The 21,833-nt window shown below is 41.5% G+C and overlaps 2 protein-coding genes across 3 annotated transcripts in view; one reads left to right on the top strand and one right to left on the bottom strand.

The window, feature by feature from the left end:
• tasora (transcription activation suppressor a) overlaps nucleotides 1-4,642 on the top strand; it is a 28,582-nt gene extending 23,940 nt beyond the window's left edge. Inside the window, exons 25-28 of the mRNA XM_006783062.3 lie at nucleotides 847-1,025; nucleotides 1,431-1,589; nucleotides 1,796-2,579; nucleotides 2,884-4,642. Coding sequence (XP_006783125.2) covers nucleotides 847-1,025; nucleotides 1,431-1,589; nucleotides 1,796-2,579; nucleotides 2,884-3,385 — 1,624 coding nt within the window. The 3' untranslated portion in view covers nucleotides 3,386-4,642. The remainder of the gene's footprint in view (nucleotides 1-846; nucleotides 1,026-1,430; nucleotides 1,590-1,795; nucleotides 2,580-2,883) is intronic.
• Nucleotides 4,643-5,221: 579 nt separating this feature from the next.
• Nucleotides 5,222-21,305, bottom strand: ccdc66 (coiled-coil domain containing 66). 2 transcript variants are annotated; one of them, XM_087840856.1, is made up of 21 exons: nucleotides 21,124-21,305; nucleotides 19,857-19,915; nucleotides 19,599-19,621; nucleotides 19,190-19,429; nucleotides 17,293-17,551; nucleotides 17,061-17,214; nucleotides 16,754-16,848; nucleotides 15,059-15,111; nucleotides 14,533-14,625; nucleotides 13,181-13,318; nucleotides 12,866-13,098; nucleotides 12,652-12,736; nucleotides 12,416-12,574; nucleotides 12,193-12,271; nucleotides 11,493-11,570; nucleotides 10,281-10,503; nucleotides 9,972-10,182; nucleotides 9,782-9,834; nucleotides 9,102-9,268; nucleotides 8,076-8,179; nucleotides 5,222-7,565 (listed from the first exon to the last, which is right to left on the bottom strand). In XM_087840856.1, the coding sequence occupies exons 1-21, from the start codon at nucleotides 21,132-21,134 to the stop codon at nucleotides 7,467-7,469; spliced, it is 2,616 nt and encodes an 871-aa protein (XP_087696982.1). In that variant the 5' UTR covers nucleotides 21,135-21,305; the 3' UTR covers nucleotides 5,222-7,466. The 2 variants fall into 2 exon arrangements, with proteins under 2 accessions (XP_087696982.1, XP_087696983.1); XM_087840857.1 differs by having other exon boundaries at nucleotides 11,493-11,567.
• Between the last annotated feature and the right edge of the window lie 528 nt (nucleotides 21,306-21,833).

Genomic DNA, 21,833 nt, shown 5'->3' with positions numbered 1-21,833 from the left:
TTTACCACCCTCTGAAGTCCCTTCTTGTCTTCCTCCGTGCAGCTGGTGTGCCACACTGTCACTGCATAGGTCAGCACGCTGTCGATGGTGGATCTGTAGAAGGTCACCAGCAGCAGGGTTGCTTCTTCCTGAGCACCCTTAGGAAGTGTAGCTGCCGCTGGGTCTTCTTGATTAGGGGCGTGGTGTTAGCTGACCAGGAGAGGTCTGCAGAGTTTTGGACGTCAAGAAATTTGAAGGACTCCACTCGCTCTACACGTTCTCCGTTTACGTGCAGTGGGGCAGCTCTGTTCTGCCTGAAGTCCAGAATGAGTTCCTTGGTCTTGGGGATGTTAAGTGCCAGGTTTTTTGATGCACACCATTCTCCCAGTTTCAGGACCTCATCTCTGTAAGCCGCCTCATTTCCCCCTCAGCCCCACCATCGTTGTGTCATCAGCAAATTTGACAATGATATTCTCTGGATCGACGGGACTGCAGTCAGATGTGTAGAGGGAGTAGAGTAGTGGGCTTAGTACACAGCCCTGGGGAGAGCCGGTGCTGATCCAGTTTCACCCGCTGGGGTCTGTTGACCAAGAACAATAACATCCGAGGTCTCTGTCTAGAAGAGTGCAGTCCTAGGAACAGCTAAGATGCTGCGCAGGTCCCTCAAACCCCCAGGCCTCTGGTAGTGCACCTGAGCTTGAAGGATAAAGACTGCCGGCAAGGGGGAGAGGGGAGGGTATTTTATTATTTTTTTAAATTCTGTACTGCACTTCTGCCTCCCTTCAATTAAAGAGTAAGATGTTTGAAGAAGCATCTACATCCTCCTGCTGGCTGAACATGGATGATTTGTGTATGTTTGATCATCAGATTCAGGAGAGAAGCAGCCAGCCTGCTGGATTTGCTGTCAGCTTATCAGAAGCGGCAGATCGTGGAGTTCCTCCCTTATCATCACTGCGACATGATGAACCGTCAGTCGCCTGACCTGGACTGTCTAATCGAACTGCAGGGACGATACACGCAGTACCGACACACGATCTTCCTCACAGGTACGTATATGTGAGCAGGAGTGACTCTCCGGGCACCTGATTAATACTGGTGACTGGTTACCTGATTGCAAACTAAACCCAACTGAATTGCATAAGCTTTTACTTTTTGCCTTTCCTATTTCACTTGACTTAAAACCATAGAAGCGGTGTGCCTGAAGTGCATTTATAAGATGATAAATTCCACCAATAAACATTTGATCATTTGATTGGTCGGGTGGTTAATCAAATTTTCATGTTGTTCATGATTTTGGCTTCAATTAGTTATGAATGACAAATCTTCATGTTCTGTGCACAGTATGACTGCATGTACAGCGGCTCAGCTGACTGTTAAGCTAATATGTCATGTGATTAACATGAGAAAATAATCTCATCATTCAAAGTGTTTTTCTTTTTTTTTTTATTCAGAGCATCATAATGAGAAGTTCACGGCCTACTCCAGCGGGGGCATCATTGTTGCCAATATCGATGAAATTCTGCACAACTTCTCCCAAATAGTTGGTTGTCATGACATCAAGGCAAAGCAGCCAATCATAGATGACATGTTGTCTCCCAAAGGTGCCAAAGGTTTGAAATGTCTGCTCTACCATCTCTCCTTCTTTTCTGTTTCTCCTACTTTACTCCTATACTGACACTCCTTCTCTCCTTCCGTCTCCTTCTCTTCAGAGTCATGTTTTAGAGATAACATGCAGCTTTATTTAAATTCAAGCATTCATTTAAATTTAAATGCAGCCCTGTCATCCATTCTGATGGGAGTACTCCTCTCTCCTCAGGTGTCGGGGGTCAGCTGAGTCATAGTGACTGTGTCTCGGGTCCTGAATGCTCCCTGTCCATCTTTCCAGAGCACAACCACTCGCTCTCCTCTATCACTCAACCACAGCAGCTTCCACAGCCCAGCTCCGGCTTCCCAACCTCTGTTCCTCACCCCTCTGACCAGCTCGTCCCTGACGCCTCCTGTAAGGACGGGGTCCCTCGCCACTCGGACGCTGACTGTGAGGTTCTTCGACAGGCCATCTTACAGCTGCGGGCAGAGCGTCAGGCGCAGCTGCAACAGCTCCAGCAGCAGCAGCAGCAGTTGGAGTCCCAGGCAGAGTTGAGCATCAACCCTGTGAAAGGCTTCCTACACAGTCCCTCCTCTCCTTTGGGTCAGGGAGGTCCTCCTAACTCAGTACAGCTCACTCCAGGCAGGAAAGCCGTGGCAGCCACACTGGACTCGATTCACTCGGTACTGCAGCCAGAGCTGAGCAGCAGGAGAGAGGACAAGGTGGAGCCTGGTACAGAGGGATGGAGGAGAGGAGGAAGTGCAGGGAGAGAGGCTGAAGATCAGAGAGGCAGCACTCCAGTGCGAGTGGTGGGCTCACAGGCAGGAAACCAGGCTACTGGCAATAATGGCACGCCAGCCTTTCCGAGCAATCAGAACGCAGCTGTAGTGACAGCGCTGAGCAATCAGACACACGGCGAAGCAGATCAACACGGAGAGCCTGCGTTTTCCCAAGCAGACGAAAGTAGTGCACCGCCCTGCACCACCTGTCCAGCAGAGGGCGAGGACAGAACAAGGTAACATAACACGCTGGTTTGAGTCCTGCTCTTTTTTTACAGGTCAGTTTGTAATATGACTGCAATATTAACACTGTTCGAGTATTCATATAAAATAAAACAGAATAATTCGACTTACCTTTAGAGCCGCAACTGGCCCTTAGTGCAACTGCACTTTCTGGCACTTCTGTGTACACTTCATTTTGTGGCCCAGAGGTTTCCATGTGATGCTGACATGCATCCATAAAAGCTGTGCTGATTTCAGTTTTCAACCTCTGATAGTCCTGTTCCTGCTCAGTCTCTTCTTCTGCTTCTCTTTCTGTAGTGAAACAAAAGCCAGCTATGAACAGCCAATAACAGAAGAGGCAGCACCACCAGGCAACAGTGAGGTACCTGGAAACATCACCTCGGTCACAAACCACGAGAGTGTCTCACATCCTGCTCTGCCCCAACTACAAATCCAGCACCCTCAGCAACATGTGAGCGAGCAGCAGCAGGGTGCTACACACCTGCAGTACCAACCGCCCAGCCAGCGGGGCATTGGTCTCCTTCACCCCCACCTACCTCGAGTCCACGGACAGCCTTTTCACCGGGCCCCCATGCTGGGGCCCCTGAATGCCCTGGGAGGAATCAGGGGCCTCCTGGGGCAGCCACCCCTGTGGCCTGGAGGTTTAGGCCCTGCAGGTGCTGTCCCCCTGGTCTGGGGTTTCCAGCAGGCAGCTATGGACTTCACGGGTCCTTCACTGCTGGGAGGGTACCACAGCCCTGCAGGCCCGGGCGGCTTCAGGTACAGAGGGGGGCAGCGAGGAGGCTTTAATGGGATGTAGACAACCAGCAGATTAAACTATGACCCCAGAAAACTAACAGCCAGGAGTCTGAACAGGCCAAACTCTGACAGGTGTCCACACTCTGTTTCCAACAACAAAACAAAAAAGACCATAGTTTTAGCCAGGTTATTGCACCACAAAAAAATTCATGTTGTTTGTGGTTCAAAAGTGGGTAAAACTAGAGTCTTAAATTATGCAAGCTTCAGATGGTTTGTATAGTCTGCTTCTGATCCTGAATCATCCCACGAGGTCAAAGAATCTGCATGTTTCTGTCAGTCAGGGCTCATCATTATTATGTGCAAGACCGTGTCTTGAAAATGCCGCACACTAATTTTATATCAGTGCTGCTGGTCTTTGTACAGTATTCAAACTTAAAAACACAAACTTATTCAACCTGTACTCCTGCAGGACTGTTCTTAAACCCCAGGAGATATGTGAATGTGTGAATCAGCAATAAGTTTTCTTTTAAATCAAGCTTCTAATGTTTTTCATTTAAAACATCAAAAATGTGAAAATGTTATTTCTCACATAAAAATATTGACTGTCAAACCCTCCTGTAGTTGTTTTATGCACCTAAGAGTGACTGAAATGTCTGAAACATTTGTCTCTGATGGCTGGCAGTCTGAGATCAGATCAAAAAATGTTGTCCTCAACTACTTTCTGTCTCTTACTGAAGTTCTGCAGCCTACAAAAACCTCAAAAAGCACCAAATATATGTCTGTCTGTTTGAAAAACACTGAAAGATGAAGCCCTTTCTCAGTTTTTGGACATGATTGAGAGATAAAAAACAAGCACAGCAGTTGGTGTACCTCAGTCACAGAAGAATTCAGTACTGATGTGGACACAGGACAGTTTCTGACTGAATGGTCTTATTTAAATCAGTATCATCTGGACCTTAAGTGTGACTCTTATTACTGTGTGGTAGTCCCATTTTCCCAGATTCCCTGAACGCACCAGTTTCACACTCTGGGAACGTTTAATAAGTAAAGTTTTTGTTTTGTTGTGAAGATGTTTTGTCTTTGTGGAAAATGGCACTGCAGAGTAACCTGTGGACGATGTTTATATCCTGTAAAAAAGTTTAGTTTGTACAGAGTGTTTTGGTTGTTACACTCTGAGCTGTTTGTGTTAAATTTTATGTAGGGAGAGACTCTGGAGTGGACCGGTTTTAACTTAAAGCATTTTTTATGTTTTCTTTTTTTATATCAGATTTTTTTTGTATTAAAATAATAAATGTTATATAAAACTTTGTTCTCTGAATGCAGTTCTAACAGTCGGCATTAATGTTGAGGTTTTCCAAAGTTTCTGACTGATATCTTTTTCCCTTTCCTCTTGCACAGTGCTGCTGTGGCGCTCTTTCTGCCTGCGGAAATCACGCAGTAGCTCCACCAGTCACTGGTGTCAGTAATTCCAAACATAGTGTAACAGGTGGATGAAGCCACAGTGATGTTGATATTATTTACCATTAAGACATCAAGCTACCAAAGTCCTGAATGCTTCATGTGTTTACACACTGTTTAAATACGTTAACCCAGACTCACAGACAACTCTTCCGGCGCAGTGTCAGTCAGTTTGGATTCAACTCGAAGAAGGGCTGTGTGTTGGAGATGACCCATATTATTAGAGATATTCCCTCACTGTTACTGCCTGAAACTCTTCACAGTACTCTCCAGCCTGAGCTTCTGGCTCATAGGGATTACTGTACATACTTACCTCATTATGTGAAACTGTCTCAGAACCAGGGACCCAAACCAGAACAAAAATGAATCTGACCAGAATGAACTGGTGTCAGCACGTTTTAACTAACTATGCATAAAATAAATAAGTCAGTATAAACCACAGGTCTCCAAACATTTATTACATTTAAAATAAATTAAAAAATACATCAGCACAATGAAAATCACACAGAAACACAGAGCTTCTTAGGCAGCAGAAAATAAAGAAACATTTGTTCCTCACTTCTCTGCAGGAAAAAAATGGAAAACCTCAACAGTTGTCAGATACCGTGTCGTTCTTATAAAAAAAGTGCATTTAAAAACATTCAAATACGTTCCTCATTTAAGCAATTCACCAAGAAACTCAGCCAGTGAGCAGCAGGAGAAAGACTTCTCGTTTGGAGGAGGCGTTTCAGTTTCAGTGCTGTCTGTTTGAATTAACTTTTGCATCTCTTAGAGAAAACCTCATATTTGAAGTTTTAGCCACTAAAATTTGATAAATTTTCCCACCAGGCTGTGAAATCTAACAGCCTCCCTCAGAGAAAAGGGACAGATTTTTTACTTTAACTCATGGACTTGTGAGGAACGAACAAAAAACACAGCAAAAATAAACTGAGGCCTCAGGATGATATACGTCACCTCATTCTGCCGTCTTGTTCCAAAATCAGCTCCCAACGTAACCCACAATGAAACTCAACCACCAACCTCAGCAGAGATGAGTTGTATGTAAAAGATGGACATCCAGGTCTGAGAGGTGAAACCAACACAGGTGATCAATACAGAAGCTGGCATTGCTACAGCTCGGGTTTCGATTATTGCAGATAACAGGCTCTGTGAGAAAGACGAGTAAAATTCACTAATTTTACTGTTAAACTCAAAACAGACTACACTACAGTTACATGACTTTAGGGGCGTGGCCACTGAGCTCCTGTGTTTGGCTTGATTAGACTTAATGTTCCCCGACAGCTTCTGTTGTCTTGTTAGCAACCTGTTAATAAAGAATCTTCTTTAGGGCAAGTAAAAGCTTCAAGTATTTTAAGTAGAACTAACTGTAAAAATGTCTAAAAGTCATGTTGAGCACCAACCTTAAGTAATTAAAAACATAACTGAAACTGAAGACTGCATGTTTATGGTCACCAGAGTCAAAAAAAAAAAAAAAAGGATAAAGTTTTTTAAGGCGGATGTGACATGTCATACCCGCCGAGCATTTTAGTTACATCCACACCTCACCTGCAATGCCTAGTTTCAAAAGCATCAGCTAACAAATGGGTGATGTCACAGTGGCTATGTCCATCTTTTATATACAGTCTAAGGCCACCCCTTGTTGGTGGTCTGTAGGTGGGGCCTCGATACTACAAAGGATTTCATCTTTAGCTATGATTCCAAGCTGAACAGAGATATAAACGATTATCATCAGGCTTTCATATCTGCTCAGTACCCACGTCCACATCACTGGTTCACTGTCGCATTCAAGTACACCTGCAGAGCGCTGGACGTTGCGTTCAAGTACACCTGCAGAGCGCTGGACGGTCAGTTTCCCGTGAGAGTCTTTAGCTCTGAGCTTCAGCCACTGCGGCGTCCGACTCGTGGACCACTCCCCTCTGCAGCTCTGAGGGATGAGTTTACTCTGACATATTCACACCAGTTCAGCTTTTATGCAGCATGAACATTTTTCTTAACTCTGTTTTATTACTATTGTGCTTTTTTTTTAATTAAAACATGACACCTGTAGTTCAGTACTCCATCTCCTGGCTTCTTTTTTTTTTTTTTTTTTAAAGGCATTTTTTTAAGGACGATTATAAACCAGGAAAAAAAAAAATTCCCTGGTTTAGAATGACCCCCAAGAAAAGGGCAAACTTTGTATGCCTATCCAACCAGAACATTTTCAAGAATCCTGCTAGTAGACAAGCAACATTGCAATTTCAGCTTTCAGCTTTAACAGAATTTAAAACATCGCTGTGTCCCCAATGTTAAATAAATTTAATATTAAGAAAAATAATGATTTAATTTGGGTTTTTCTATAATCGAGCAGCTCATGAGAGCTACAACCATCTCTGGAATATTTACTCTTCCTTTTTGTGCAGTGGGAAGAAGAGTTTATGGAGAATTACACTGAGTGACTCATTCAGGGGTTAATCTGCTTGAACTCATTGTTAGATTGTTACTGTTTCACTGTTAAACTAAACTGTGTATCTCCTGGTCATAGGTGCAGGGGAGTCAACTGCTGATTTGTGACATTTTAGTACGCTGATCATCTGTCCCCTCAAGGGTTGGACCTCCTGAGGTCATCAAGTCTGAAGGACTCTGTAGTATCAAAATAAATGCACTCACATGAGAGTGCTGAGGTTTTATTTGACACAGGTCGGAGGTCACGTGCGGTGTGATGTTGAGGGAATCCGGTGCTCGTCGTGATGCTTCCGGGAAGGATTCAGATCTGACTCTAGCTCCCGCTGCTTCAGTAACAAACCCTGAGAGCACACAAACACAGTTTGTACAGGTGAGGATGCTCATCACTCATCATCGTCTTCATGTGGATCAACTCAGGCGTGACGGGGAAACTATTCTGCTCATTTTTAGGCAACTGAATTTACTGAGGAGAGCGGCAGATGGCTGGGTTTGTAATACACTGGCGGAAACTCTAACAGACTCTGTAACAAGACCACCAACCCAACCCTGGTTTCAGGGTCATCATACATTATTAGTAAGTAATAATGAATGATGACCCTGACATAACTAAGTCGGAGAATGATTACTTCCTGGCTCTCTTTCACACTGTGTCTTTTGTCCCGTCTCCCTCCCCCAACCCCCTACCAGCAGATGGCTGCCCCCTCCCCGAGCTTGGTTCTTTAGGTTTATTCCTGCTAAAAGGGAGTTTTTACTTCCCATTGTTGCCAAGCGCTTGCTCACAGCAGGTTGTTTGATTGTTGGGGTTTTCTCTGTAAGGACACCTTGTGTGTGGGTTTTTTTGCGTGTGTTACCTGGCGGAGCTGAGCCAGGCCTCTGAGGATCTCCTGCTGTGTGTGGGTGTTACGAAGCAGCTCTGGGTGGAGGAGGGGGTCTCGATGTGATGGAGGAGGCGCTCCTATAACAGGAGAGAACATTTATTTAGATGAAAACTGATGCACAGTAACATGCTCAGAGGTTTTTCTCTGCATTTATGTGCCGCTGTTTGCAAGTTTGCTACCTGAAAAAAGGTTTTAAGTTACTCCCAGAAGTGACCAAATTGATTGTTTTATCCAACTAAAGATCAGGCAGTTATATGATTGTCTAACAAAAAGAAATAAAGATTTATCTGTTTCTGTGCAAAGACTTTCAAAGTGACATTAGATGAAAAATAAAACTGATGCATGTACTCTGACTATTCATAGTAAAGCGTGTAGGTACATGAACATCTCTGGGAGAAAGAAACTGGAAAAATGGGAGTCGTTCAGGAGGTGCTTTAAATTTTGGGAAAAACCAGATAAAACAGAAGTGCTGGAAGTTATGAGAATACGAAATGGACCCAGCTTCCAGGGTCAGAATAATCCTGAATAATTTTTTTTAATGACCACCAGAGGTGGTACCTTTGGTTATATAAAGATTATGTAGAAGTCTGTGGCGAAATGACCCTCAGCTATGACCTCAGTAAATACTTTCCTGATGTGTTCACGAGCTCATTCACTATTTTCAGGTCACACTGATAGAAACATTGAGCCTATTTTGTAAATTCTGGTGATTCTAAGAGTGAGAAAGGAGAATTATGCAAAATATTTCTTCTGTCAGGCAATTAATTGATTGGTTTTCAAAGTTTTGGGGACTTGTGGGATAAAACTCTGAACAAGCAGATACAATTATGTTACTCCATCGTGTAACAATACTGTACTTGCATGAAGGCTTAAACTTGAATAAGCATCTAGTTTTTGAACCCAAATCATTTCCTCTACTGTATCGTAGAATTTGTGTCAATGGCTAGGCTGGAACTTGAAAATTTTGGGGATCATTACATCTAGTTTGGTGTGTCTAACCTGAATGTGTCAGGGGTGGAGGAGTGTCCGCGGGCTCCAGAGGGTCCAGGTTGAAGACTTCATCAGTCCTGACGTAAGGAATGAACTCCGAGACAAGAGGAAGAGTATTGGAGGCATGCTGATTCTGCGCTCTGTGTTTAACTGCAGGGACAGGAGGAGAGCGCCCTCTGGAGGACAAAAAAACAAAACAAAACATGAAAAAGCCCTTTACATTTCTTATTTTTTAGTCTAGAATAAAACGCACAACCAAACTACCTGAAAACTGGCTGAAAATACAATCTTATAACAATTTTCCATTTGTTCTATTAGTTTATTCAATTTAGTTAGTCTTATTTTTCAGTTTATGTTAGTTTAAAGAGTGAGTTTGCAGGTAAGTTTTTATCATTTTGTGTATTAAAATACACAGAACACTGACATTCAAGTCTCAATAAACATCTACAACATTCACCACACAGACTAAAACTAAGCACATAGTTGTAGTGGCCACACAGTTTTGAAGAGGGAGTCCCAACCCCGCCATGCAGCTGCTGCACTAATTAATAAAAATTAGACTTTCTGGTTACAAACTGCACAAACTTTTTTTTTCCTGAAATTTTTCATTCTCCTAAAAAAATAAAAAACTTTCAGAATCTGTTTGAATATTAAAACCTTCTGATTGGTGTCTACTGTCCGCTGCTCACCTTTCAGTGTTTAAGCCTGTGGAGATGATGTGCCCTCTGGAGTTGGTTTCCACCTGAAACAGCAGCAGTCATCAACACACACATCCACCTGCAGCTGGGAGGGTTACAAATGACCTCCAGCCAGCAGAGAAAACTAGAAGTAACAAAAGTCTTCATTTTTAAGAAGCTGGTATAAGGGGGGGGGGGCTACCTTCCTGGTGGGACTGGTTCTGGTTTGCATGATGTCGGGGCACAGGCGAAGCTCCTGGGGTGGAGGAGGAAGAGGAGGGTCAGTCCTCGGCAGACAGGTCCTCTCCTGCAGAGCGAGGAGCTCAGCTTGCCTCTTTAGTCGACTCTCCTGTCTGTTCCTCTGCAGAGCAGCTGGGTAACGCTCTGAGGCTGGAACGAATTGACGGTTTGGCCTGAAGCAGAGCATGTGTAGGGAGAGATTTTTAAAATAATATAAATACAATCCCTGTTTCAGATGTACTAAAGAGTGTGATGGTCTAGGAGTTTCTACCTCTGAGTGTTCCACTCAGGTCTCCTCTTGTCCCTCCTGCTCTTCTCTGTCCTGGCAAACGGCTCATATGGGTCTCGTCCTGCTGGCAGACAAATGTTCTCCTTCCCTGTTCTCAACGCTCTGCTCCTGCTGTTTGGAGGGGGAGCAGCAGTGGGCAGAGATGGAGGAGGCTGCGCTGAGACATCTGGAGTCTGAGCTCTGAGCGGCAGAGAAGGACCAGCTTCTGCACAGAGAGGGATAAACAAAAACCATACAGATGTGAGGCCTTTCAGCAAATATTAAATAGGGCTGAACCAAAAAATGATTTGTACTGTACAGGAAATAATGAGCAGCTTTCTAGAAATATTGCTCCTTCACACAATGAAAGCAAAAACAAAGGGAAAAAAATCGAGAATCATTTAAACAAATTTTGAGTCTGCCTGTTCAAGTTTGTAGGACCTAAGAGGTAAAGATGACACCGCTACAACTTTATCAATATATTGACAGAGAGCCTCTTTACTCATTTATCTTGTAGAAAAACAGAAAACATAAAATACTGCAAAGGTATTAGATACCCATAGAAAGAGAGGACAAAAGAGCGAGAGAGACAATCATGGATATTCATATTAAACATGGACACATTTTCCAACAATGACATCACCTCCAGCAGAATTCAGACAGTTCTGTTTTCCTACACTTACATATGAATGACGTCAGAGTGGATGTCCCTAATATGGTCATATCAGACACACAGCTCCGACTGTGACCACAGAAGCCAAATTTGCTTGCTGTTCAAACCTTTCGGCAATGGGAAGCCTAAAGGTCTTAAAAAGGAGATGAGCTAAAACATTCTGTTTTAGACAGAGGATTGACCTCAGGAGCTGCACCAAGGCTCAGTAAAGGATAAAAAGGAACTTTTTTATAACTGTACATCATGCAAAGCTTCTCTAGAGAGAAAAATCTGAAGATGGGCAGAATGGGTCAACTTTAATTAAATCTTGCTAATTTAGTCATAAACTAGAAAGTAAACTGGTAGTTAGAGTGCATTTTCTGCTCTAATTGAGGAGTCAAAGCTCTTTTTACTCCACCTTGATGCTGCACTGAAACATTTCAATCTCACAAACATGGAAACAGATTTTTTTAGTGGCTCAGTGCAGATAGACTTGAGAGACGCAGACATACTGTCTCCCACAGCAGCAGTGTAAGTGGGTGTAGTAGCATTAGATGGGTTACCTGTCTGTACAGCAGCGTCTTTGTAAGAGGAAACCGAAGTGCTGGTGTCCTCCAAATCTTCAGCCTGCCTGGTAACTGCTGAAAACACAAACAGACACACACACAGAGCTGATTATTACAAACATGTTTACTTCAACATCTTCTGCACGTCAATTTATTTTAATCAGCTGTCACCAGTGCTACACAGGGGGGAGCAAATCCTGAAGCAGGTGTGTTTAATAAACAGTTTGGGAGTGAAACGCTCTCTTCTGTCAGAAACCAGAAAACATTAAACATAAATGAGCACACTGAGTTGGTTCCTTGGTAGGGTACTAAAGAAACTAATTCCTGTGGGTGGAAATCACTTTCATTGCTGTTTATCAGTCTCTCAGCAACAGTTTTGGTTCATGGCAGAAGTGGATTACATTTCAAGTTTTAAGAAAATGACTCCCTCCATAATCCTCACAGTGGTTTGATCTACTGTTTGGCATTGATTTACTCTGCAAACTATTTCCGAGGCCACGTTCTGTACTTCTGCCACTCAGTAGAATAAAAGATATGTATGTTTGGACCCAGACTCTATATTTTTAGCAGCATTACCATGTGGTTGAATCCTGTGCTTCAAAGCATTGATTCATTACTGAGCAGGCAGAGTAAAAATATACTTTTGGTGCATATTTTCAGATCTAAAGTGCAAAGACACTGCAGAAGTCTTACTGACCGTTGGACTCCAGTTCCTGATGCAATCTGCCATCATGGCTGCTTTTTTTTAGCTGCTCCTCCTGATTGATTGATTGCTCCTAAAGATGAAGAACACAATGAAACAGTTTCAGATAAGTACAGTTAGCTTCATCCTCGTCAGAAAATGTTTAACAGAAAATATAAGAAATAAAGGAGTGCAGAGAGTTTACGTAAATGTTTCTGTATAATAGTCTGTCTCGGACCTTTTCCCTCTCCTTCAGTGTGTCCATCTCATACTGTCTCTGCAGCATTTCCCTTTCCAGCACCACCCTCCTCTCTTCTTCCTCCTCCTCCTGTCTCCTCTTCGCCTCCTCTCGTTCCCTTTGCAGACGACGCTCCTCCACTTGGGCTTCGATAGCTCGCTGGTAGGAAAAGATAACGTTTAGGGAATCTTGGTGAGAAAAACATTCACTGATCTCTTCTCTGTGCCTCCTCCTACCTGCTGTTCAAGCTGTTTTAGCCTCCTCCGCTCTCTCTCCTCTATCTGGGCAGGATCCAACAGGGAGGTCATGGTCCTCAGATAGCTGTACGTACCACATGAAAACAAAAAAACTAAATATATACACTTATACATCTGCAGCTCATCTCAAATAAGTCACCATGGATCGTGTACAAAGAGTCTTTTAAATATTTGACAAGACGTTCCTTCCCACCTGGCCCTGGTTGGGTACCCACGGGTTGTATCCACACTGTTTCCTGCGACACTGTCTGCCCCACAGCTGCTCGTAGCATCCCAGATGAGGGAAAGGCTTGACAAGGGCTCCCACTCTCCCCGTTCAGAGCTGCTGAACTGAGCCGGTGGCAGCGCTGATGAAACTGCAGGCTGGACAGGCGGCCTCCTCTGCAGCGAGTCAAAATGTGTAGCCCAGAGCTCGTGGTCCTCCACCTGCAGACACAACAACACCAGACTCAGGGGGACAACTTTGACCTCTCAAACCTGCCTGGTCTGTGCCGTGTCCACGCTGTACCTGACTCTGCAGCACTTTCTCTCGTCTCCTGCGCTCAGTCATCTCCTCTCTCTGACGGTCCAGCTCCTCCAACCAGCACCTCCTCTGCTCTTCTCTCCTCTCCACACTTAGCATCTCCTCCTCCATCGGAGTGACCTCCTACACAGATGCAAGGATTTAATTTTAATTCATATTTTTTGTTGCCTAAACACATCCTTAAGATCACAGTTAAGTTTTGTTGTGAGTAAATCTTAAACACACACAGACACATACACACAAAAAAATATGCTCGTCAGCTCGTCAATTCAGTCAGCAGCAGTTCTGAAATGAATAACCCTGAACTGTATAGATAAACAACACTTGAGAGAAATCTCAGATTCAATAAATCTTTTCTCGTTTCACTCTCCCAGTGTCATATATAAAAAAAAAAAAAAACTGCAATGAAAGCGACATTTTTTTTGTACTAAAAGTTAGAGAGGGATTAAAAGGCAAATGACAACAAGTTAGGGAAAGTTATGTTACTGAAAATCTTCTAAAAATCTTCAACTGCACTTTACTCTTTTACTTTACTCTTAAAGAGTAAGGTATAAGAAAAAAAAAAAGCAGATAAATGCTTCGTCTGATTTAATTAGTATTTAAGGTGAGATGAACATGTTTGGTCTCTCCCAAAAGTTCTTGTTCCGGCGTTCAAAACAGGAAACAACCAGTAATGAAATAAAACAACTATTGTTGAAGCAAAATGACAAAAAAAAAAAAAATGAAGAAGAGCTGAACTAAATACAATAAAATAAGAACCAAAATCTGTGTAATACACATTCAATTACTGAGTAATAAAAAAACTAAATATACAATTAAAAGACTTCAGTAAAATAAACCAACAGAATATATATATATTTTTTCATTTTTAGTGTTTTTTGTAATTGTTTAGTCACCAGGGTTTGATTTAGACTGCGGGTAATCGTATTCATGTTTTAACCTGTAATGGACAAGTACCAGCATAATTACCGGTGTGGTTGTATTCTGGTGTTTTACATCACATTAATATCATCTCTAGAGATAAGATATCTAACTATAAACCACCACATGCAACAAGTACTAAAACACATTTTGTAAGATGCATAGGATGATAAGACAAAGAATCCAATAAGAGCAATCCAACCAATGTAATATAAATAAAAAATTACTGATAATTGATTAAATATACTTTTTCTGTTAGTTACAAATTTAACTGATGTTTAGTCTTGCTGAGGACAGAATGGAAAGTTGGCGTTCTTACATCAGGAAAAGTGTGATGGTGTGAAAAAATGAAAAAAAGCATGGCTGCTCCAACCTCAGTGTTGATTTTATCTGTGAATTAAAAGTACTTTTATTACCCCGAGTCTGAGGCTGGATCTGATGGCTGGCGGCTGTTGTTTGTGGCTGATCGAGCTCTGCACTGATAACACACTCTGTGTGTCCTCCTCAGCCTGAAAAACACACACATAGACATACACAAAAGGCTTTTACACATGCTACAAATAAAATAAAATAAAATATATCAACCCAGAGTCCAATCACATGTCATGCATAAGCCTGTATTCTTCTTAACTGACAGTAGAGGGCGACAGCTTCATACTGAATAAAGTATGATGCAAATAAGTCAATTTTGCACATTTTGGCTATTCTAAGAGTCGAGCCCACTTTCCTAAATCAATTCATCCATTCCAACTAATTCTTGAGCATTACTTAACACAATTCAGCTTGTAGTTCTAGTTGTAAAAGTTCTAGTTTAAAATTTTTTGGAACAGTTGGTAAAATTTTAAATCAGCAGTTTAATTATTCAAAAAAAAAAAAAGAAAAAAGAAGAGAATTAAAAAACAAAATGAGCACAGGAACTCAGAGGTGAAATATGCACTGTACCTGCAGTCTGCTGGGTGCTGAATGTTGCTGCTGCTTTAGGGCCACCTGTTTGTCTAACACACACACACACACACGCACACGCACACGCACACGCACACGCACACGCGCGCACACACACACACACACACACACACACACACACACACACACACACACACACACACAGTATTACTTTGATTAAACACTCACTGTCTAATGAAACCAGTTTGACTCTTTGATAACAGGAGTCATTGCCAGTGTTGACCTATCAGTATGTCATTTCAGGTTACCTATAAATTAAAATAAACGTTGATTTTGGAAAACAAAACAAAACCAAAAAAAAACTGTTTTTCAAAAGTGTTGAAAAGTAGTACTCAGTCTCTTAAGTCAAAATCTTACTTAAATAACACTACAAAGGTTTTAACATCGAGTACTCATTATGCACACTCTGGTGTAATTGTGCTCTTGGAGCCATTAAATTGTGACCATATAAAGAAATGGTCATCAACAACAGTCAGAGAGCCTGTGGTGTTCACATCATGAGCAGTTGGCATTAATGGACTCAAAGTGTGCCAAGGAAACATTCCCCTGAACATTACACCACCAGCAGAAGCTAGGACTGTTGACACAAGGCAAGTTAGGCTCCATGGAGTCAGGTTGTTGTTTCTGACTGAGCATCTGCAGACTTGGTACTACAAACATTTTGCACTTTGGTTTGTGGTACCAGTAGGTTGGAGCAGATTCTCTGTTCAGCAAAAAAGGGACTGAGTAAATTAAATCTATCCTGTCTAGCTTCTGACCTCTCGCTGGATGTTTTCCCCTCATACTTCAGCGTAAATCTAAACATTTGTGCTGAAAATCCAGATGGTCTAACTAATAAGTAAAAATCATACATTAGTGAGGTGTGTAAACACTAAATTTACATTTTTTTCAGGCTATGAAAGTGGCTTTCTTTTTACCTGATAAGACAAGAGTCTTACAAGATCCATGTAAATGGATCAAGTTTAAAGTCTCAGAGCTCTAATGTGCACACAAGAAGTACACGTAATGATTTTCTGCAGCATTGCTCACTTGCCTTACATGCAGCACCTGTCTCATTATTTTACATTCCTTATGTTTGTCTATTGCCCATTCCTCTGATTAGGATTCTTAAGTAAGCAGAACGATCAATTACGTGCAGAAGAAAAGTGAAATGACAAGCAAAACACCCCCATTAATGTGCAGCAGAAAGTGATAACCATCATCATATTAATGGTCATCTCTTAACTTTGGTTTTAAGCTTTGTCAAGCCAGCTACCCAAAAGAAATTACAGCTGTGTCTAATTGCTTCGTAGTACGCCTCTCTGCTGTTTCATAAATAGCAAAACCAGCATTGCAAAGTCACTGATATTTTTCCTCATTCTGATTTTTTAACATCAACTGAGGTGAGTAAAGACAATATAAAATAAAAGAATAATTAAACTCTTACTGTGTTTGCTCTTTGCTGTTCACCAACTGTCACCATTCTTAATATACATGAGGATTACTGGTTTAAAATGCCTGCGCGTGTGTGAGTAACTTAAGACTCATTTATTTAGATTGGCTTTTAATTAGATTTGTGCTGTGTGTTTTATTATTAATGTATTTTATGTATTTCTGTTTTATATTACTGTGAAGCACTTTGTGGTTTTTATCCTGTGAAAAGTGCTAAATTGATTTGATTTTAACTGTACGTACCGAGTTCTTTCTTCCACTTAGCCTTCTTAGCTTCCATGGCTGCCTTGCTGTCTGACTGTCGCTCTTCCAGCCAGCTGAACAAACCTCCAGACAACCTGAAGAACAACAGCATCATCACAACATCTTAAAAACTTTTTTTTTTGATCTGCTGTAACAGCGATGTGACATTTGTGTTGTCTAATTATATTCATGCTTGAATTAAAGAGTCATCTAAATTTCCAGAGTCCTATACACTGACTGCCATCTACATCAGGTATGCATCAAGAGGAATTTGATTTTGCTACAAGAACTGTGACAAGCTCCTCACTTGTTGCCTTTCTGTTGTGAAGTTCCCATTGAATCTGTTCCTTCTCCATCTCCTTTCTTTACTCCCTCCGCTTCTCCTCCATCTTCCTCCCTCATATTGCCTCCTCCTCCTCCTCCATTCTGTGAGTAGCCAGATTTCGAGGTTGTTTGATTTCCTGAAAGGGTGAAAAAAAATGAACTTTTTAAATTACTCTTCACTCTGTGCTTCAATCCTTCTCAGTGCACCACTCTACCATTGCTTCCTTGAGTCTTGTCATCCTCTGGTGGGTGCTGCACGTTGTTGGAGGTCTGGACAGTGCTGAGGATGTGCTGCAGCTGCTCACTGGTCAGACACACCATGCTGTCCTTCAGTGCTGCATCCCTACTGGCTGCTGGGTCTTTAAATCCTGCCTTTCCAGCTCCTCGAGTCCTAGTGTTTCCCGTTTGTCCCGTTTTCTCACCGGCTCTCAGGGGCCCAAGAGTAATACTGTGTTTCTGCCTGTCTGATTTCACCTTCAGCAGAAAGACAGAAAATCAATGGTTGAGGGGAGACAGTTACAGAGTTATTTTAAATTTAAGGCAACTTACAATACCCTATTTTATAAATAGTGCACAGTATGGACAGCCTGTTGTGGTGAGGAGAAAGCCAAGTGTTAAGTAGGTAGGTCTTTTGACGATGACCTACAGATAGTGCCTGAATGAAAAAGATCGCAGATACAAGCAGTACAAATTAATTTTTGCACAAATGTGTCTATGTTCAGTCATTCAGGAAGACCTCAGAGTAGACCTGCTGCTCTTTCACATCAAAAGAACCCATGGTTAAGGCATATAACGGGAACAACACTTGCAACTGGTGTTTTAGGGATTTTCTACTAAGAGATGACCCCACAACATGCTGGGGAGATCGTGACCCTCAGCAGGCTTAGAAGGGCCTTTGTTTCCCCACCCAGAGGAGCTGGATGAAGTAGGTAGGAGACGAATATCTAGGAATTTCTGCTTAGGCTGCTTCCCCCATTGCCTGCATCCAAATAAGTGATAGAATTCAAAGAACCCCAAAATATTTGAACAAGACAGTAATAACTCTAAACCAGTAGTGCATCAACAGAACAAAAATACAAAACATACTTCTTATATACATATGTACATGAGTATTTATAAGAATATCCTCCAGTATGTCAAAGCAATGATCCTTGAAATTTATTTTAATTTTTTTATGACGTAAACAAAGTCACAGGAAAATATATCTGGAAAGTGAGACAGTTGGTGAGCAAAGATTGTGTTGGTGTGGCAAAAACCCCTCCCAAAACTGCTGTGTTTTTAATGTGCTGTGTGCCAGCATATGATGGCACCACAGTTCAAACCCTTTCAACCAAATGCTGTCTGTCAGATGCCTCAGGACATCTGACAGAGCATTCAGCGGAAATCTCTGTTGACAATCTCACCCTAGGAGACAAATTCAGTGAATCATGAGAAAAAAAATGTAATGAGCATGGTCCTAGTCTTGCTTTTCACTCGATGGGCTGCCTTCTGGCTTGGAAACTGTGGAGTCTTGTCACCAGCAATGATCCCTCACACGAAATTTGTGCCAGGTTGAAACAGAAGTTGATGTTTGCTCTCTGTGCATGTTTGAGGTCTATGATTAAAGTATAGAAGAAAATTGGCACAAGTGGTCATAACTGGTCTTCCAGAGAGTTCTGAAAGTTGTCTTTAGATGCACAAGAAGAAAAGAAGGTCGATCACATTTAGATCACAAAAAAAGAAGAAAATTATCTTCAAAACAACTGAAGTGAAAAAAGTAAAGCAAGAAATTACAATATTAACAAAAACAAAGACAAAGGAAAATGTAGTAGGAGACTGAATAAAAAAAGCAATACAAATTGGGAAAAATGTCTATAAATAGAACAGCCAGTTAAGAAAAACAGTAAAAAAAAAAAAAAAAAAAGTGAACAAAAACCATTGAAGAACTTCAGATTCAACAGAAAGCAAGTGAGACTAACAATATCCTGCTCACTCACCTTTGGATTTTATGTGTGAGTGGGACCAAGTCGGAGAGGAACAAATAAAAAATTTATGTTATCATTTTATTATTTCATAGAAGCTTTTTTGAAACTGTGTCCAAACGTTTACAGGTATGTTAAACCAGATCCTTACCTTGGCCACAGCTTTGACGATGCCAACTTTGTGATGATCATGTGTTTTTATTGAAGTCAAGCTGGCACTCTTCCCTTCAGTATTGGAGGTGACAGATGCACCTGCTCCTCCTGCCTTACTCCTGGCCCCTCTGTGCCTCATTGCCAGCTGTCGGGGTGGACGCTCCTCCCCCTGTACATCTGACACACAGGAGGTCTGCCGGCAGCTGAGGATGTTTGCTGCTCCAGGCCTGAAGGACAGCTGTGAGGAAACACACCAGATCAGACAAAACTATAACAGTCATAAAGCCAACAGACCATTATGCAATTGTTACTGATTATTAGAAACATAAACAATATGTCACCAAAGGTATTTGGATAAACACACTTTCATGAGAATATAATAGCCCAACTTTAAATTGGAGTCCTACCTTTGCTGGATTTTTATCAACACCTGCAGTGGAACAGACATGGGAGTAGTAAGTATAATTTCAAAAATAGGAATTTTACATAAAGTAATCTTCACAGTGTCAAAACACAGCTTTACCAGGAAGGTTAACTGACAGTTAACTGCGTTTGTTAACAGGATTACTCAAAGAGCTATGGATAGATTTGGATGGAAAACATTATTTTTCTGCACATCCAAAATGAAGATTAAAATGTAGATTATAAAAGCTTAAAGGTCTCACCATGACTTAGCAAAATCAACTTGGGTTTTCCATTTTCAAGTTCAAAAAGCAGGCCGTCCCTGTTCACAAACACAACATCGATTAGGGCACAGAAAAACACAATAAACACCAAAAATTATACTGTAGCTGTACTGCACCTACAGAACCAACTGTTTCTACTTCCATTTTTCAAAGTGTGTTTTGTCCAAGTCCAAATATGGGGTCAGGATCACTGAAACAGCACTCAAATAACAACCGTCCTACCACAGGAGGGTCATGGTTTTTCTTCGCTTACATGTCCCATTTATGAAACGTCACACAATCACATCTTATGAGTCAGTACAGGGCAAAGATCGATACTGTATTTAAGTCTCATTATCTAGTCTAAGTGGTTGGTGTATGCTCAATTTCCACTCCATATTTTTTATTATTGTACTACAGAAGCTTTACATATTCACAGTTCAAAATAATCCTTATTTATCTTATAGTGATGATGTGAGAGCTGACAGAAGTAGTAGGATTAATTGTGAAGTGTACCAAGCTTTACTCTGCTGATTCAGACAAATGCTGCAGAACTGATCACACTGTGCTCCACAGTACAAATGAATAATGACCCAAAGCATACCAAAAAAAGCAATCCAAGAGTTTATCAAGGAAAAGAAATAGGATATTCTACAATGACCAAGTCAGTCACCTGATCTCACCCAAATAGAACAAGCTTTTCAGCTACTGAAGACCAGACTGAAGGCTTAGAAATCCACAAACTAGCAGAAACTGAAGGTGGCTGCAGTAAGTCTGCAGAGCATCTCAAGTGGCGAAAAGGATTGTCATCAAAGTATTTAAAATTGTGTTCGTTTGCCAAATTTATTTTGCGCACATAAAAATGTGTCTAAAAACGGCTGCAATTGCCAAACAGTTAATGCAAAACCTGGAAAACTCAATTAAACGCTGAAAACTGATGTACAGAACCAAACTTCTAATTGTTCGACTATACTTACGGCTCCAAACCCTCTGCCCGTAAATCAATACATTAAGATGTTTTGGTGCAAACCAGTCTCACGGTGAAATTTTCTGAGTTGTTTGTAAGGGCTGTAGTCAGGTTCATGGGGACCTTTGGGGGTTGACCTCCCCTCTTTTATTGCTACAATGTAGTGTTTTTAAAATCAGTCATGTTATGTACTGATTCTCTTCGGTTTTAAGCTAAAATAATCCCCTTCATTTCACTGCGACACATTCGCCCCCGTGTTAGCCTAAGCTAACTCCTGTTACCGTTATAAGGAAGACTCACCCGAGATTCATGCCGACAGAAGACGGCTACGCGTCTACCTAGGGCCGTATAAAACCAGATGTGGAAACTCAGCACATGACGTACAGCTTTATAAAATCGCTTTTGTCAGGCTCTGACTGGCCAAACTGCTAGTTCCTCTATGTACAAACAGTGTACGTTCGTTGCTGGCGACGACCAAGAAAAGTGTCACTGATTGGCTAATTCTTGATCATGTTTAAAATTAACAGCCAATCACATGTCTTCATTAGAAAGATTTAAACAATGTTGCATTTAAAGTAACTCGGAATTAGGCAAACGATTAAGCCTTTTCCCATCAGCTTGCTACCTCTATGCTAGTAGGTATTTTAAATGGTCCACCACCTACCAGGAGGCAGTTTAAATGTTGTGTGAATGAGGGTCACAGTGATCACCGTGATCGACTTGATTTTTTTTTTTTACTTTTCAAAGGGGTTCTGAAGGTAGCCTCCAATTATTAATGCGTTGTTTACAGTGAGACGAATTTATGTAGTCATCCTTTTAAGTCACTCATATTTATGTATATTGTGGTTTGTTATTTATATTGGGACAGCTTTTTTGTTTGCTTTTTTATGTCCCCACCTCGCTTACAGTATCATAACATAACTACTGAACATAACTACTGTAACAAAAATAATTTCCCAAATATGGGATAAACAAAGTATTCATCACATTAAAGAATAATCATCTCATCA

Source organism: Neolamprologus brichardi, chromosome 5 (genome assembly GCF_056152115.1).
Source record: "Neolamprologus brichardi isolate AB-2024 chromosome 5, ASM5615211v1, whole genome shotgun sequence".
Classification (NCBI taxonomy): Eukaryota; Metazoa; Chordata; class Actinopteri; order Cichliformes; family Cichlidae; genus Neolamprologus; species Neolamprologus brichardi.
Note: the sequence above shows the minus strand (reverse complement) of the source record. Positions and strands in the feature narration are given on the sequence as shown.

Bases quoted from the DNA above. Each gene is read 5' to 3' on its own strand.
- ccdc66 (XM_087840856.1), bottom strand. The intron at 11,571-12,192 runs GTCAGTAAGACT...TTGTGTTTTCAG, and splicing joins TCAGGAACTGGAGTCCAACG to CAGTTACCAGGCAGGCTGAA. The intron at 9,835-9,971 runs GTAGCCCCCCCC...CTGCTGTTTCAG, and splicing joins GAACCAGTCCCACCAGGAAG to GTGGAAACCAACTCCAGAGG.